The sequence below is a fragment of the Meriones unguiculatus genome, chromosome 1, assembly GCF_030254825.1.
Source record: "Meriones unguiculatus strain TT.TT164.6M chromosome 1, Bangor_MerUng_6.1, whole genome shotgun sequence".
Taxonomy (NCBI): Eukaryota; Metazoa; Chordata; class Mammalia; order Rodentia; family Muridae; genus Meriones; species Meriones unguiculatus.
This window is the reverse complement of record NC_083349.1, coordinates 55,449,651-55,465,592: the sequence shown is the minus strand read 5'-3', so window position 1 is coordinate 55,465,592 and position 15,942 is coordinate 55,449,651. Positions and strand designations below refer to the sequence as shown.

General features: G+C 43.8%; 2 protein-coding genes across 3 annotated transcripts in view; both read right to left on the bottom strand.

Moving 5' to 3' along the window:
- Cc2d2b (coiled-coil and C2 domain containing 2B) overlaps window positions 1-3,703 on the bottom strand; it is a 72,503-nt gene extending 68,800 nt beyond the window's left edge. The window contains exons 1-2 of the mRNA XM_060389299.1: window positions 3,256-3,703; window positions 2,821-2,885 (exon numbers count right to left, since the gene is read on the bottom strand). Of these exons, the coding sequence (XP_060245282.1) occupies window positions 2,821-2,862 (42 nt within the window). The 5' untranslated portion in view covers window positions 2,863-2,885; window positions 3,256-3,703. The remainder of the gene's footprint in view (window positions 1-2,820; window positions 2,886-3,255) is intronic.
- Window positions 3,704-12,707: 9,004 nt separating this feature from the next.
- Entpd1 (ectonucleoside triphosphate diphosphohydrolase 1) overlaps window positions 12,708-15,942 on the bottom strand; it is a 71,062-nt gene continuing 67,827 nt past the window's right edge. For both annotated transcript variants that reach the window (XM_021633096.2, XM_060389283.1), the window contains exons 9-10: window positions 15,217-15,354; window positions 12,708-13,421 (exon numbers count right to left, since the gene is read on the bottom strand). In XM_021633096.2, coding sequence (XP_021488771.1) covers window positions 13,215-13,421; window positions 15,217-15,354 — 345 coding nt within the window. In that variant the 3' untranslated portion in view covers window positions 12,708-13,214. The remainder of the gene's footprint in view (window positions 13,422-15,216; window positions 15,355-15,942) is intronic.

The following is a 15,942-nucleotide window of genomic DNA, read 5'->3' as shown; positions in this document are numbered from 1 at the left end:
GTTGCCTTGCCTGGCTTCAGGGGATGAGGATATGCTCAATCCTGATATGACTTGAAATGCTGGGGAGGGTTGAAACAGAGGTGGGTTTGGGGGAAAGGGAGAGGGGAAGAGGGAAGGAGAGGAAGGGGGGAAACTGGGAGGAAAGGGGGAGGGGTCACCCTTAATATGTAAAGTAAATAAGCTGAAAAAAATTTTTTTAGTAATTAAAAAAAAGAATGGGCCTTTTGTTGAAAATAGAAGCAGGGTATCAACATGATCCTGATTTTTGAAAAATTAATATAACAAAAATCTACTTAATAGACATTTATGGAAGAATTTCAAAACCTGCCGGTGAGTCCTTTAGCAGTTAAAACTCCTGAATAAGGCCACCACGAGCCAGTATGCCGCCTTCTCACTAACCTCGAGCCACCCTCAAGAAAACTGACGACACCAATCGTGCCTTGTAGAGCAGCGACCTTGGCAAGAGACTAGCGGGGGAGATCTAGCTTAACATCCAACAATTCTGTCAGACATTCCTCAGCGGGGAGGGGAGGGCGTTCTGACCCAACTTGTTTGGACTAAGGAGACTGGCAGCCTCCTCCACCTCTGGAGCTACCTACAACAGACAGCTGAGGGAGGAGGGAGCTACACACATCCCAGCTAGCAGGCGAAGTGGTTAGGAATACTTTCTACTTCATTTCATTGCCTTTTTTTTTTAACCTTGTATTTGGGTTTTTAATTCCTGCTTTTGATTTTCAGTCAGTTGTTTTTAGCTCATCAAAGCCTTTAGCAAATATGAAAGGATCAAAATAATTTCTTGTATCAGATTACGGAAGAAACTTGCAATTGACAGCAAATGAAACCCTAGAAATTACAAGCACTCGGAGATGGAACTGTACTCTCTTGAAGAAACAGTTCGCCCTTGAAGAACTCAGGGAGGGATTGTAAATATTCCTAGAGACAAATGGGAATGAAAGCACAATTATCCAAACACCTAGGGTTTGGCTAAGGAAGACTTACGGTATGAAGGCATCTAGCTTTACGGATATAAAAGTTTTTAAATCATAGAATTTCCAAATTAATAACATATTTACTTCAAGGTTTTAGGAAAACAAGCACCAGCCGAATGTAAAGATAGTCAGCAGAGACAGATCAGGGCAACAGAAATTAATAAAATGAAGACCAAAAGAGCAACACACAGAATGAATCACAGAAGGAGTTGATTCTTTGGAGAAATTAAACAAGACTGATAAGCCCTTTCAGTGGTTAGTCTTGGTTGTCAACTTGAATGAAGCTGAGATTAACTAAGACACACCTGTTGGGTGGGTCTCTGAGGGTATCTTCCAGAAGGATTAACTGAGGGGAAGGCCCTTCTGAAAAGTCAGTGGCATCCTCCAGCAGTAGCCTGGATATAATGTAAGGTGCTTCAAAGTCAGCTTTTGCTTCTCTCCTTGCTGGTGAGTGCATCTGCCTTGCTGCTGTCACAGCTGCTACTGCCCTTGGCCGACATCAGAATGCAGTTTCCTCAGTGTCCTATTATGGACTCAGGACCCAGGTATAAACACTCAACCTGGTCTGCACAAGTTTTGAAAAAGGTGTGAAAACGTACATTGCAAAAAAGACAACATATTCAACAAGTGATGCTGGGGAGACTGTCCATCTGTAGAACGATTCAGATCTCTTCCTTTGAGCAAAAAGCAACTCCTACTAGATCAAAGACCTGCTAGAAAAACTGTCAGACTTTTCTAGAAGACATGGACAAACATTTCAAGATATAAGCACAGGCAAAGACTTTCTGAAAAGGAAAAGTGTTCTCTTCTCCAACAGAAGAGAAAATGATCACAAGAATTGATGAATGGGATTATGTGAAATGAAAAGCTGCTCTACTACAAAGAAAACAACTGGCAGAGGAAAGACAGCTGAGACTCTGTAACGAAGTGCAAAGTTACACATCAGTCCCCCAATCACCCAGCCGAAAGAGGCCTGGCGCACTAAAAGGCTCTCAAAATGCCAAGCATTATCTGGAAAAGTGCTCAAGTCTCTCAGCCATCAAAGAAACAAACGCAAATTAAAAGCGGCATGAGAGTCTACTTCATTTCTTTCAGAACGGCCATCATGAAGAGAACAAGAAAGCTCTCAGGCTGTGGCCATGTGAAGGAGGAACCCTTACACACTGGTGGAAGTGAGAACTGGGGCAACCACTCAGGAAGTCAGTACCCAGACCCTTAAAAAACAAACAAACAAACAAAACAAAACAATGATGCTGCAATGATAACATGATCCAGCTATACTATTCCTGGACATAGACCCAACTCAAGTCAACATGTCAAAGGCATTTGTAGCCAGGCTTTATGATGCAAAGCTATAATCCCAACACTCAGGAGGCAGGAGTAGGCAGATCTCTGTGAATTCTGGGCCAGCCTGATCTACACAGTGAGTGCCAGAGCAACCAGGGTGACAGAGAAAGACCCTGTCTCAAAAAAAAAACAAAACAAAAACCAAAGACATTTGCACATTTGCATTTATTGTTATACTATTCGTGTTGAAAAATGGCCTCCAGTAGATGAATACAAAGAATGAATTCCCAGTGTCTGAGAGGTAGTAGGTGGTGCTTGATGCTTTTGATGATCTCTATAAGCCTATTTCTCTCCAGTTCTATCATATACAAGCTGTTTACAAACTGTTTTAAGGATCAAAATGTGTAACAGAGAGCATAAAAGTAACTGAATGCAAATGAACACTGTTTTCGGGAAATCAGACGTTCTGGTAAAATGCTATAAAAACATGTTTTTGTTGTTTGTTGTTTTTTTTAAGCCTTCAAAAATTCCATTAATACTTTACCTTTCTAAAAATTTCTTCTCTTCTCTTTGAGATCTTTTTCATGATGACTCTTTTATCTTTACTCTCTAAATAAAGAAGAATGAGAGACCATGTTATGAAAACAAGACTCTTGTGACAGGATTAAAAAGCATGGTAGGGGCTACAGACATGGCTCAGCGGTGAAGAACACAGGCTGCTGTGCCAGAGGACCCAGGTTTGATTTCGCAGTACCCACACGGTAGCTCACAACTGCCTCCAGTCCCCAGGCATCCAGTGCCCCCTTCTGGCCTTACCAAGCTGCACACGGTCCGCAAGACATACACGCAAAACACACATACACTAAAAAAACAAAAATAACAGCAACACACACACACATTAAAAAACAAAAAGAATAGCATTTGAAAGTTAAAAAAGATTAAAAAAAAAAAGATGAAATACACTGTCACTTTGCTCTACCTAAGACTGTATTGAAACTGAGCCAAGCGGCCGGCGAAAGAGGCTTGACTTGACTTGGGCACAGGGAAGGGCCGTTTCGGGAACAGCCGGCAGCTGGCTGCTGCTGGTGGGCGCTGTGGCGGTGGAGCCGCTTGGTGAAGGACGGCCGTGGTCCGCGAGCCACGCTGACTCGACGGCTCTCGGCAGCCAGGCGAGCTCCAGCGGTGACCGCGGCGGTTCCGCCGCAACTGCCTGACCGGAAGTCGAGTCTGGGGCCAGCGGTGAAGTCTTCTTTCCCGGTGCTACAGCTCAGAACAAACAGCCAGTCTTAGACGTCCTTTGGAGAAGTACGTGGTGCTCGCCACTGTGTTTCTCGTGAAACAGGGACTGAGAAACCTTGGGCGGGGGAGCGGTTTTGAGGATGAATGCGTCTCTTTGGCTGGGACTCAGGACACTGGCAACGCTCTATTTACACGGGGAAAGAGAACAGGTGACAAGCTCATGTGACCGAACACCTGTAGACACCTGGGGGTTGTGTCACGTGCTCCTGGGGCAGGCACAGAAACACCAGAGAGCTTTGTCCCACACCTGTTCTCAGGACGAGAGTTTGAATCTTGAGTTTGAGATTTCCAGGGTTTGAACATGCTCCATCTCCGCAGTTCCATGCCAGTTCCTCTGGAGGCACAGTCCACAGCCCCATGGGATGCAGATAAACAAACGGTTATCTACAAGACACTGGATAAAACTGCAGAGCTGGGTGAAAACTGAATTTGCTGTATTGAAATCTCCCTCCGACAGCCCTTGACATTCTCTGTTAAAATGCTGCCTGTGGGTGAAGGAAGACTGACTCTGTTTCAGAATATTTTGTCATTAACTTTTACAGTTAAAGCTTCTTCTAAAGGGTAGGGAAACCGAGGATTAAGAATTTCTGTATCAGATGCCCTACAAGTCCAATGTCAAAACAAAACAGCAGTTCTTGTAGCCGGGGACAGGAGAGCTGGCGCGGGTCTGGGTGCTTTTATTTCAGATGCAGTTCTCAATGCAAGTGGTTCATTTTTGTTTTCAGTGCTTTGCAATTCATGTCACAAATGAACTGTCCTGTAAATCTTGGACTGGGTGCTGGAGAGATAGATGAGTGATCAGAACACTGCTCTTTCAAAGGCCCCGAGTTCCCAGCACCCAGTGGAGGGGCCCACAACCTGCAAGTCTGGCTCCAGGGTACTCGATGCCCTCTTCTGGCAGCAGCAGCTCCCAAACTCACACACACCCATGTCCCACTCCCTTACACACAAAATTAAAAAAAAAAAAATCTAAGAAGTCTTGGACTGGGGAGATAACTCAGTACATAAAACACTGTGAGATCAGTGAGGTTCGGATTCTCAGAACTCGTGTAAGGCCAGACGAGGGTGGAGGCAAGGAAACCAGGGCGAGATCCGGGTTCCAGGAGAGAGTCTCAGCAAATCAAGTGTGATGGAGGAAGACCACCACAGTCACACGGTGGCCGCCTGTGGGCACCTACACTGTGAGTGTATCACTCACCGGCAATAAATGAATAAACAGATAATACAGAGTATGCCCCACCCCAAGCCTCTTTGCTCCTTGTTAAAATAATGACCTAAACAAACCATGTAAAGTTGGGGGCTTGCTAGTGGGGCTCAGCACAGGGCTGTGTGCCCCTTCATTCCAACATGACATTTTTATGAACTGCTTTCTGTGTCCACCCTATTGAATGCTTGGCCTGTGATTCTGAAGACACGAGGTCTTTAAAACTTGGCTGGCCTTACGCTTGAAAAAGGAGGTACAGGCATAAAGCAGCCACTAAGGTAACAGGCCCACGTTAGGTAGGAACCATGGGGCACAAGGAACTGAACTCAGAAGTTCCGCTTGCCTCATTATCTGGAAACAAACAAAACAAAGCTACTCACCATTGAATTTGTCTAAGCCTCAAATTCTCATTCCAAATAAGATACTGTGGTTTTCTCATCTTTGCTGTCTAGCGCTCATCTGTTATAGCAATTTAGGAGCAATGGCACTAGATTCTTGTCTTTTGGGGCTGTGAGCCTAGCCTTTATGGGCCAAGCCATCTCTACAGTCCAACAGCAGGCTCTTATGGCAGAGAGAATGTTTTCCTTAAACACTGATGTCATGGAAGAGATGGGAAATGTCCACATGTTGCAAGTATTAGAGGATGTGGTTTACTTTAAGCACATTTAACTTCTAGGAATACCACATAGTGGCATGTCTTTTTAAAAAGTACACATGGCACACGTGTGCATGTGTGTGGATGTGTACTGCGGTGTATTATTATTATACACAAGTGTTATGTTATATGGGTCCAAATAACTAAGTCAAGTTAATGCAGGATTTGAGATCTCCTACTAGAGTGTTTATAGAACACAAGTTGAGGAAACCTAAGTGCTTTCAAGGTTAAAGAGCATTGTTTGTTAGAGGGGAGGGAGTAGGGAAAAGTATTAACACTCCAGTAGATATTTCAAACTACTAGTCTAATCTCACAGGTAAAACTGTTTTTGATTAACCGCTCCAACTAAAGATCTGACAGATTTCATATAAAAGTTTGAATTTCTTTTTTTTAAAATTATTTATTTTTGTTTTTTTTGAGACAGGGTTTCTCTGTGTAGCCTTGGGTGGACTCACTTTGTAGACCAGGATGGCCTGGAACTCACTGAGATCCCTCTGCCTCTGCCTTCCTGAGTGCTTCCATGTGTTACCATGCCTGGCTCCAAAAGTTTGAATTTCTTGACAAAGATTTAGAAAAACAACATCTGAGCAGGCAGACAGGCAGGCAGGCAGGCATGTGGGCAGACAGGCAGACAGGCAGACAGGCAGACATCTGGACAGGCAGGCAGGTAGTAAGTCATCCAAGGCAGCAATGGTTAATGATAAATGGTCTACAGTGTCTCCTGTGCACAGAGAAAGCCTTTCCAGTTCTCCATAAGCAAACTGCCCTACTTGGCTCTCCAGCACCGAGTCTCAGCATCAGTTGCCTTTTTTTTTTTTTTTTTTTTTTTACTCAATTGCCTTTTTACAGTCTTCTTTATCTTGATCAACTTTTACTTTGTCAATCTGCCTGAGCGTTAGAGTTGAAAGCACCAGCTGTAGAGGTTAAGTGAAGATCCAGTAGGGTGGCCTGCAGTCTTAGCACTAAGGAGGCTAAAGCAGGAAGATCCTGAGTCCCTGGTCAGCCTAGATTAGCTCCACAATGGGACCTTTTCCTACTCCCAGTTAGGACAACAGCAGCATCAAATGGGGAGAAGTTCCTTTTAACAAGTACGGGTTATCTGAGGAGTTCAAGCAAGCCTTGCTTTGGACTGACTGGTCAAAAAGCGAATCCTCTGTCGCTTCAGCTTTAGAAGACATCTCTACCTCTGACCTCCCTGACATCCCTAATTGATCAGGTCCAGTTTTATTGTCTGAACAGTGCGGAGGGGCTGACTAACCACCCTGCTTTCTGTCCCGCCTTCTTTCTGGGACGATGACAGACTCTAACAGTGATGCGTGGAAGCACATTGTAAGCTGTAGCCAGAGAAGGGGCCGTCAGTCTATGACAACGGTTAACTCATCCAGAAGAAAGATTTCTTTTTCCCTCCAAAGAACCTTTCTCCAAAGTTAAAAAAAGAAAGCATCACACCATCACCGACAAGAGATACCTCAATTTTTTTTATGTGTATGTATGAGCATGTGTTAGGTGCCCGGGAGGTAGAGTTAGAAGCAATCGTGAACCGCCTCATGTGTGTGCTGGGCCCCACACCCCAGGCTTCTGTAAGAGCAGCAGGTGCCCATAACTGCTGGGCTACCTCTCCAGGCCCGTGAAAAAGTGACTAACTCCTCTAAGTTAAAGCAAACACACAGACTGTTCCGAGAGCACGCAGCACTGTCCATGGTACAGCCTGCCACCATTTCCTTTCCTGCCCGTAGCTGGTGCTATCACTTCTCAAGCCAGCACCACAGTCAGCCTTGAACGTTCAGCAGCTGCCTTTGCTTGTCAGAAGCAATAGATATTCAGACCTGGATGCTGACCGCAAAGCCAGCTCACCAAGATAGACAGCTGTCTCGCCTGCTCAAGAGAACAGGCATGCTGGTCCTGTCCACAGCGGCTGCTCTGGGTCCCCTCCATCCTCTCACTCCCAGGGGCCTTGTGTTGCTACTGAAGTCTTAATCATCAGTTCAACCCTTCTCCATCTCACTGTGCCAGTTCAGTCTCCTTTTTTTCGCAACAAAAGGAAAATAACTCTGATTTCTTTATTCTTTTTTACATCCAAACTTGTAGAAAAAGTAACCTTTTCCCTTTCCTTACCTGTCACTGACCCACCCACAGTGTCTGGCCTCCACCACCCATCGAGCCACCAAAGGCTTTCCTCTGTGTGTGTATTGTGTGAGTGTGCATGTGCCGTGGCATTGGGAGGTCAGAGGACAACTTTTGGGACTTAGTTCTCTGCTTCTACCACGTGGGTCCCAGGGATTGAACTCAGGTCATAATGCTTAGCAGCAAGCACCCTTAGCCCAACCACCAAGAGCTTTCTGATTGTCAGTCCCACTGTTTCTTGGGCCTCTGGTCTGATCTTGGCTTCCCTATTTGTTTCTGTGTTTTCTCTAATACATTTCTATTTTTCTTCTCCTACCTCCTAAACCATTTTAAATTTTCAGTGTCAGTTACTTTGGGCTCCTTCTCCAGTATTTGTTTTTAATTCTTAAATTATTTTTATGTTTATAGTGCTTTGCCTGCATGTATGTCTGTTATGTGTCTGTACGTGCTTGGGGCTTGGAGAGGCCAGGAGAGGGCACTAAGTCCCCTGGAACTGGAGTTTAGAGAGTTGTGAGCTTCCATGTGGATGCTGGGGATTGAACCAGGTCCTCGGGAAGAGCTGTCAGTGGTCTTAACCGCAGTGTATCAATTCTGACCCTGTCAAGCTCATTTTCGTGTGTGTGAGTGTGTGTGTGTGTCCGCACACACACACACGCACGCGCCAATGTGCCCATGAAGGGAGCATACTCAGATTGTCAGGCCTCCAGGCAAGCACTTTTATCTGCCGAGCCAATTCATCAACCCCCCTCTTGTTTGTTTTTCATGTATAAACACATTCAGACTCATCTTTTTAAAAAGCCCACATCATTTTTTCTGCTGTGGCAGTCATTACCCCTGATTCTGCTTTAATTTTTCTCTGTGTAGGATGTGTGGTGTATTTGGGTGTGGTTCGCATACCTGTCTCATTGGGTGTCTTTCTTTTTGGCTCTGTCTTATTCCTTTGAGGCAAGGTCTCTCTGAACCCCCTGTAGAAAACTAATAACCACTTGGATTGTTGTGGAAGAGGGATAAGTTTTTGAGGTGGCATGTGAGCTGGTCCGCTGTGGGAAAGCTGTTGGTTGGCAGACAGTGCTTGTCCAGGAACCAGGAAGACAACCTTCATGGGATGATAAAGTGGTCAGTATCTCTGAAATGTGCAGTGTGGTCTCTAGACAACAGTTTTGACATCTCTTGAAATGTAGAAACTTGGGCCTCACCCTGGATCTACTGATTTTTCATTTTTATTTTGACTCAGAGTCTGTTTGCCCTGGGACTCACCATGTAGACCAGGCTGCCCTCAAAGTCAAAGAGAGTGACCTGCCTCTGCCTGGTAATTGCTGGGATTAAAGGCATGTGCCACCATATCCAGCCTTAAAATTAAGGGATTTTTATTTCAATGTGATCCCAGGTGATTTGCATTTACATTAAATGGTGGTAAGTATGGCCTTTTAAGGTTCATTCGAAGCCTTGCAATCCCACTTGAATATCCACAGTCAAGTGCTGCATGGTGAACGCTGCAGAAACTAAATGTATATTCCAAGTAGGAAGTTTTCCTTGAGTCTAGAATAATTAAAGAAGGTTCCACTGCCTAGCCAGCTGAGCAATGGAGAAATGCAGTCATATCAAAAGAAAAGTCGAGGAACAGAGGTTCATAGCTGGCCTGGCAGTTGGGAGATTGGCTAGAATTTCTTCCTTAGATTCACTAAAGTAACTCTGAGCCCTGCTTTTCAGAAAGAACAGGTCACATATTGTCCCAAGGAGCATATTCTGGCTAGAATGGTTTGAGTGTCCTAGTGAAATTCCAAAGAGCTGTGGTGCACAGGAAATGGTCTGGCTTGGACATTAGGAGACACTTTTGCAATAGGAAGGACATCCGGCCTAAGGGTTGAAGGTAGAGTGGGTCAAAGGTAGCTGAATCAGAATCAGCCACCCTGGACAGGATACAAGGAATGCCAGAGGGTGAAATGGGATGTGAGCCTGGAGATAGCTAAGAGCCAGGGACTACTGGAACCTTGGATGTTGCTGGGGATAGCTGACCTTACTTGTAGGCCCCAGAAAGCCACCTATGATGTAAGGCAGAGATGTGATTAAGCTTGCATTTTTTTTATTTTTAATTTAAACTTTTTTTGAGAGTTTCATACATGAATACTGTATTTACACAATTTCTACTCTGTTTTTGTTTTGAGACAGAGTCTCTCTACATAGCTCTGGCTGTCCAGGAACTTACTAGGTAGACCAGGCTGGCCTCAAGTCACAGAGATTTGCCTGCCTCTGTTTCCCAAGTGCTAGGATCAAAGGCATGCTCCACCAGGACAGCCATTTCTACTTTAAAAAAAAAAAAAAAGATTTGGGGCTGGAGAGGTGGCTCAGTGGTTACTAGAGGACCCGGATTAGATTTGTAGCACCAACATGATGGCTCAAAAACACCTGCCACACCAGTTTCAGGGGATCTGGGATGGCCTTTTCTGGCCTCCTTGGGCATTGATGCAGAGATAAAATATGCAGACAAAATACCCATACACATACAACATTTTTTAAAAGTTTTAAAGATGACCTTTGATTTTTATTTTGACATTCAAATTTACATTTTGAGAAATGTGAACATGAAGAATTATCTTTGAAATCAGGTGAAATTTTTTTTATCAAGCTTACATCATGTTTTGGCCCAGTTGTCACACAAAGGCAGCAAAGCCATAGCTCAGCTGGGATCTAAAAAGCTTGTTTAGGGATACTATTTCTCTCTGTGTATAATGAGAGAATGGCAGGGATGTGGCAATCTGCCTACCCTACTTGTGTAATGCTCCCCAAGGAAAAGACAATGAGAGCTTACCTCTTACCTACCTTGTAAACTTCAGAAGTATGTTCCAAACCTGCCAATATGCCAAAGTGTAGCTTGTGTTGGACACCTAAAATGTGGCTAGTCTTCATTACAATATGAATGTAATGCACACAAGAGATTTTGGAAGATTAGGATTTTTGAAAACATATATGAACATTCTTACATTGACTAGTTATCAAAATCAGGATATTTTAAATTTAGTCTCTCTCTTAAACTCTGCTTGTTTCCCACTTTGGAGTATGCTATCTGTTTCTCATATTGGATTTTGGCTAATGAAACACCAAAATGAAATGTTTGTTGGAAACTTTTGTTTATATCATCTTATTCATTACTCACTTATTTGGATGAATTGAAACTTTTCTCTCTTATATACATCCATGCACACATACAAAGCCTAGTTCTATAGTTGCACTTTTTATATGCAGATGGAACCATTTCTGCTGACTGATTGTCCTTGTAGGTTCAAAGAAAAAAAATCACCAACTTGTGAAGGAACCAGATTCTGAGTCCTGAGTGAATATCTAGAAATGAGTAATAATTAACTATGACCAATGGGCAAGCCAACATTAAAATATTAATAGTGACTCATTGTATTTGGCCTGCTTAACCCAGAAGACCCAAAGGAAATCCCTGGATTAACCTTCCATCTCATGGAACTGAGATCAGGTGGTACCTAATTGTCTCCATTGAGGTTTTTTGTTTGTTTAACATGGGCAACAAGACAAAAATGTAGTTAAACAAAAAATATTTTTGTTCTCCGAAGGAAACATGCAATTTTGAATTCCAACGTATTGGCAGTAGTGGTGGCGGGGTATTTAGAAAAGGAAAAACTGGCCAGGTGTGGTGCTGCATGCCTTTAATCCTATCACATGGGAGGCAGAAGCAGGTGGATCTCTGTGAGTTTGAGGCCAGCCTGGTCTACATAGTGAATTCCAGGACAACCAGAGCTACATAGTGAAACCCTGTCTTGAAAACAACAATAACAAAAAGAAAAAGAAAAAGAAAGGGAAAGAAAATGATAGCCTCGAGGCAGATGAGAGTTTGAGCACAGCTCTACCTTGGGCATGGGGAGTGGGAAGAGCCACCTTCTTCAGACTGTTGTGAGAGGAGGATGAGAAGATGAACACAATGCACCTAAGCACAGAGCATCGCACAGATGCTCAGTCAGTGGCAGCTACAACAATTTAGCCAGCACATTCAACTGTGAATAGCAGAAGAGACTTAAAAAAGGGAAAATGGCTTGACTACCCTACCAAAGGGATGCAGGGCACTTGGTTCTAGTCTTCGGGGACTTCCCTTTCTGACTAGTCAATCCCCAGATCAGAGTTGGACAGAAAGCTTGAGGTATGGCCAGAACATATCACTGCTCAATTCTCCTCGACAGTTAATTCTTTCAGTAATACTCATAGGAAAGATCCAAGATCTCTCTACATTTCCATAATAAAAATCCATAACCACATATTCATTACACAGAAACACTCTGTGAAATAAGAAAAATAAGACATGTGTCTGCGTAATGGAAGAGCAGCAACACTTGACGTGTAAATACCATCTCTGCCTGTCACCCTTCACTAATGTAAATGTTGGGACAAAAAAGATGTGGCACAGCTCTCAAACCCAAAGAGCCATCTCTGTGTCGCAGAATCTATTTGGCCATCAGTGGAAAGGTTTGTGGTTTGAGAAAAAAACCATGTATGTCGTCTTGTCCCCTGCCAGCTTCTTGGTTTTAGAATGTTATAAGATAGTGGTGTGGGGCCTAGAGAAGTGTCTCAGAGATTAGGAGCACATAGAGCTCTTGCAGATGACCTCAGTTTGATTTCCAGCACCCACACTGGATGGCTCACAACTGGCTGCTTATAACTCCAGCTCCAAGGATTGACACCCTCTTCTGGCCACCATAGTCACTGTACTTATGTGTACAGACCCACACGTACACACATAATTAAACACAAAATCTTCAAAATAGTGATTATTGTATAACGTTGTAAATTACTAAATTCCATTCAGTTGTACTGAGCTGGATGTAAATGTGGCAAAATTTGTTATGTGTAATTTAACATGATAAACACAACTTGAAAAGATGCATTAGAGGGTGTATTTTCCTAGTCCTGCAGTGGTAACTATAGTTTTCTTTCTAGCACATACACTACTGTCACATTGTATCTCCTAAATGCCTATGTGTGGCTCTGCTTTTCAAAAATCTCAGACTTTTGTGTTCTACTTGGTAGCGTTCTGGCATCATGCAGGAATGTAGAGTGTTTCCATTCTTGCTTTCAGTAGATGATGAGTCACATTAGCTGCACAGACACATACGCTCTTCCGCAAAAACTCTTTGGCTTTAGCACATATTTATCTACGTTAGAAAATTCTCTTATCCAGGTTTGGAATGGGTTTGTGTCTCCTCATTCCAAAGGCACTGCATGGCTTTATTAGGGATTGGTGGCGGGGGGGGGGGGAGGGGGCATGTTCCAAAGCTATGACTGAGATGGTTTCTGAGTTTCCTCTTTCAGCCAGTTCACTTGGGCAGTGTGGCACTCAGGACTCTTAGTTTTTGAGAAAAAAACTATTGTTCTTTTATGAAGCACAGATCATGAAAATTATGATCCCAAGCACAGAGGGCAAAGGAGAAAGAGGGTAGCTGGAAGGGATAAGAGAATATCACCAGGAAGTCCTTGAGGCAGAGGGTGTTGAGTGTCGCCAGGGACAGGCATCATGAAGCCACAGAAGCGGACTCTCCCGAAAGCAGGAAAGGGTGACTCTCAAGTCCCCTGCAGGGAGGAACACATTCCCTGGGCAAGCTGTTTTCTCACTCCAGCCAGCAAATGTCAGCTCTTCCTGCTATATGGCCTCTTTCTGGAAATATGAAGGCTTTCTGTAGATGAATATGCCAGTGATGGCCACAGCAATCAAGATCAGCGAGAAGATAACCATGAGACTGATGTAAGTGGAGTGAGGGAGAGGTGGGGATAGCGGCTGCTCGGCCGGGATCATGTTGGTCAAGTTCAGCATGTAGCCCAGAGTCCACCCAGCATTGCTGTCTCCGATCTGTAAACAACAGGAAAACATCTTGTTGTTCGTGGTCTGAAAAGCAAGTCTGTAGTGTTCCTGTAACCCCACCCGTACCACCGAGTAACCAACAGGAACTATACAGCCACCTTGTCTATATAGTTCACACAATAGATTAACTTCATATGCTACACTGGGAGTGATCTGAGGGGGAAAATCAAAGCAAATGATTAAAATAGAGCTTGGAGAAAGTGTGGTGATCGGCTGTTCAGTCCACCTGCCAGGGAGCACTTAAATTCAAACAGACCACAGGAGGTCACCACTCTATTTCCTGAGCTAAGTGAGAGGTGACAGACAGAAAGCAGGTAAAAAGATGAAGAGGTAATGATTGGCTCTAGCCCTTTCCATCCTTCTCAGGCCGGAGAAGCCACATAGAACCAGGGCTGCATTCGGGGAAACTTGAGAAAATAATTCCAGAAAGTAAACTTTATAAAGCTGGACAATTATGCACCTCCCTAAGAAAGGATCCTTACTAAATTATAAACCATTCTGTGTCCCTCTCACCTTTGGAGAAATAATTTACAGTCACTCAGGTGGTATTTGAACAACAATTTGGGAAGATTTTATTATAAGAGCTGTTTGTCATGATGACATAGAGAAGTTAGCAAGAACAGACAAGCCTGAAGAAGAAACCCAAAACTCCACACACAGTGCCCCTTAGGCCTTGCTGACGTCCCTTCCTTGTGACATTTCCTTCCTCCTCTGTGAACACGTTCCTATTGTTTTTGCAAAATAAGTAAGTATTAAATTGTACCTGGAACGATTCACTTACGGATACTTTGTGAGCATTACCCTTAACCTGTTTCTGGATCATCACTGACAGTGTAGACCACTTTTTACCCATTTTAACCAACTGCTTAGTATCCAAGGAATGGAATAATAGGGCCAAATGATGTGCATACTTTTAAGGCTTTCAGCACGTATTATAAAAAAACAAAAAACAAAACAAAACAAAACTCCCAACAGGTGTGCCAACTTACAATAGCTCTTTCTTCCAAACCCTGGCCCGTATTGGCAATAATATGTAAAAGGACTAGTTTTTCCTCTCAGTGTGGGATGGAATCCTTGAAGTCTCCAGATTTAGGGGGGTCATTCCCCAGATGTAGAGACATCAGATCACATGGAAGCATTCCAAGAATATAAACAAAGACTGCCCTGCATATCAACCAAATTTAAGACAGATCCTAACGGAAGAAATAGACTGACCGAATGAAAGGAAGTCTGGGATGTTAAAATAAGGAAAAGTATCCATGATGCTGCCACAGTCCTGATTCTGTGCTTTGGTTTGTTTGAGATCACCGTATTTTAAAAGATGGCAAAATACTTTAGGTATTAGCGGGCACCACAACAGAGGAGCCATATGGCTGCTTGCTTCTTTGCTTCTGGATGCCCGAAGGTGGCACTGTTGCCAAGCAACAGCCCCATCTGTGAGGCTGATAAGAGACTGGATCACAAAGATGGCCCTTGGGGGGATTCTGAAGTCAGGACAGTGGCTAATGAAATACTATTAAATAAATAAACTGACTTGTTGAGAACTATTTACTGCCATGTGCAGAAAGGTGAAACAGATTGTGAATTCCTATCATTAGAGTCAGCCTATGAGAGCTGCCTGCTATTCCCAGTAGGACTTGATCTGAATTCCATCTGGTGGGGTAGTAGAACAGTCATCAAGCCAAAACTTAAATGTGGTGGACTCCTAACTTTTCTAAGTTCAAAACTGCTTTGTCACCAACTTCCACCCAACTTTCACACCCCCAACAGATTCCCAAGTTACCTTGCCCATAAAATCAATCTTGTTCCAGGAATTGTCTGTGAAGTTATAGCCGTGCACAAGCAGGGCAAGGATGTAGGTGCCCGAGAAGCAGTATTCATTCAGGTACTTCTCCTTTACGTTAGGATGAGCTGCTTTTACCTAGAAGGAAAATGAAGGAAACATCACACCTGCGCAACAGGCCCCTCTCTGTGGTTCCTTCTCACTAGAGACCCAGTGAAGAGACAAGGAGGTCCCTAGCTCACATGGGTCTTGGGGTCAGGCTCTACAACAGGCTGTTGGATGGCACAGTCTCCCTCAGAGACCACAGAGTTTTCAGTCAGGGTCTCCTGAGGAAGCTTTTCTTCCTCAAGGCTCTCTGTGAAAACAGTAAGCGGCTTAGGAAAAAGGCAGTTCCTTCTGCCTAGGAATTTCAGAAACTGTCAGCTTCAGCATCTCCTTCCATCTCTTACACTTGGAACAACTCACCAATCGCGTTAGCATAGTAAAGCTGTGACAGCATTGTCTGAAGGAAGCCATTGGTCTCTGTTTAGTCCCCTACATGCCATACTCTGGGTCGTTAGTGCAGAGCTTCTACAGGCATCATAAAGAAATCCTTGACACTCAGGTTAGCCCCTGGAGGACAGCATCACCCCATTCTTCACTCCAGGGCTCCCAACTCAGAGTCTGCATTTTCACTTGATGATTCTATGTCTCTGTATTTCTGTCTTTTTGTATCTGTCTGTCTGC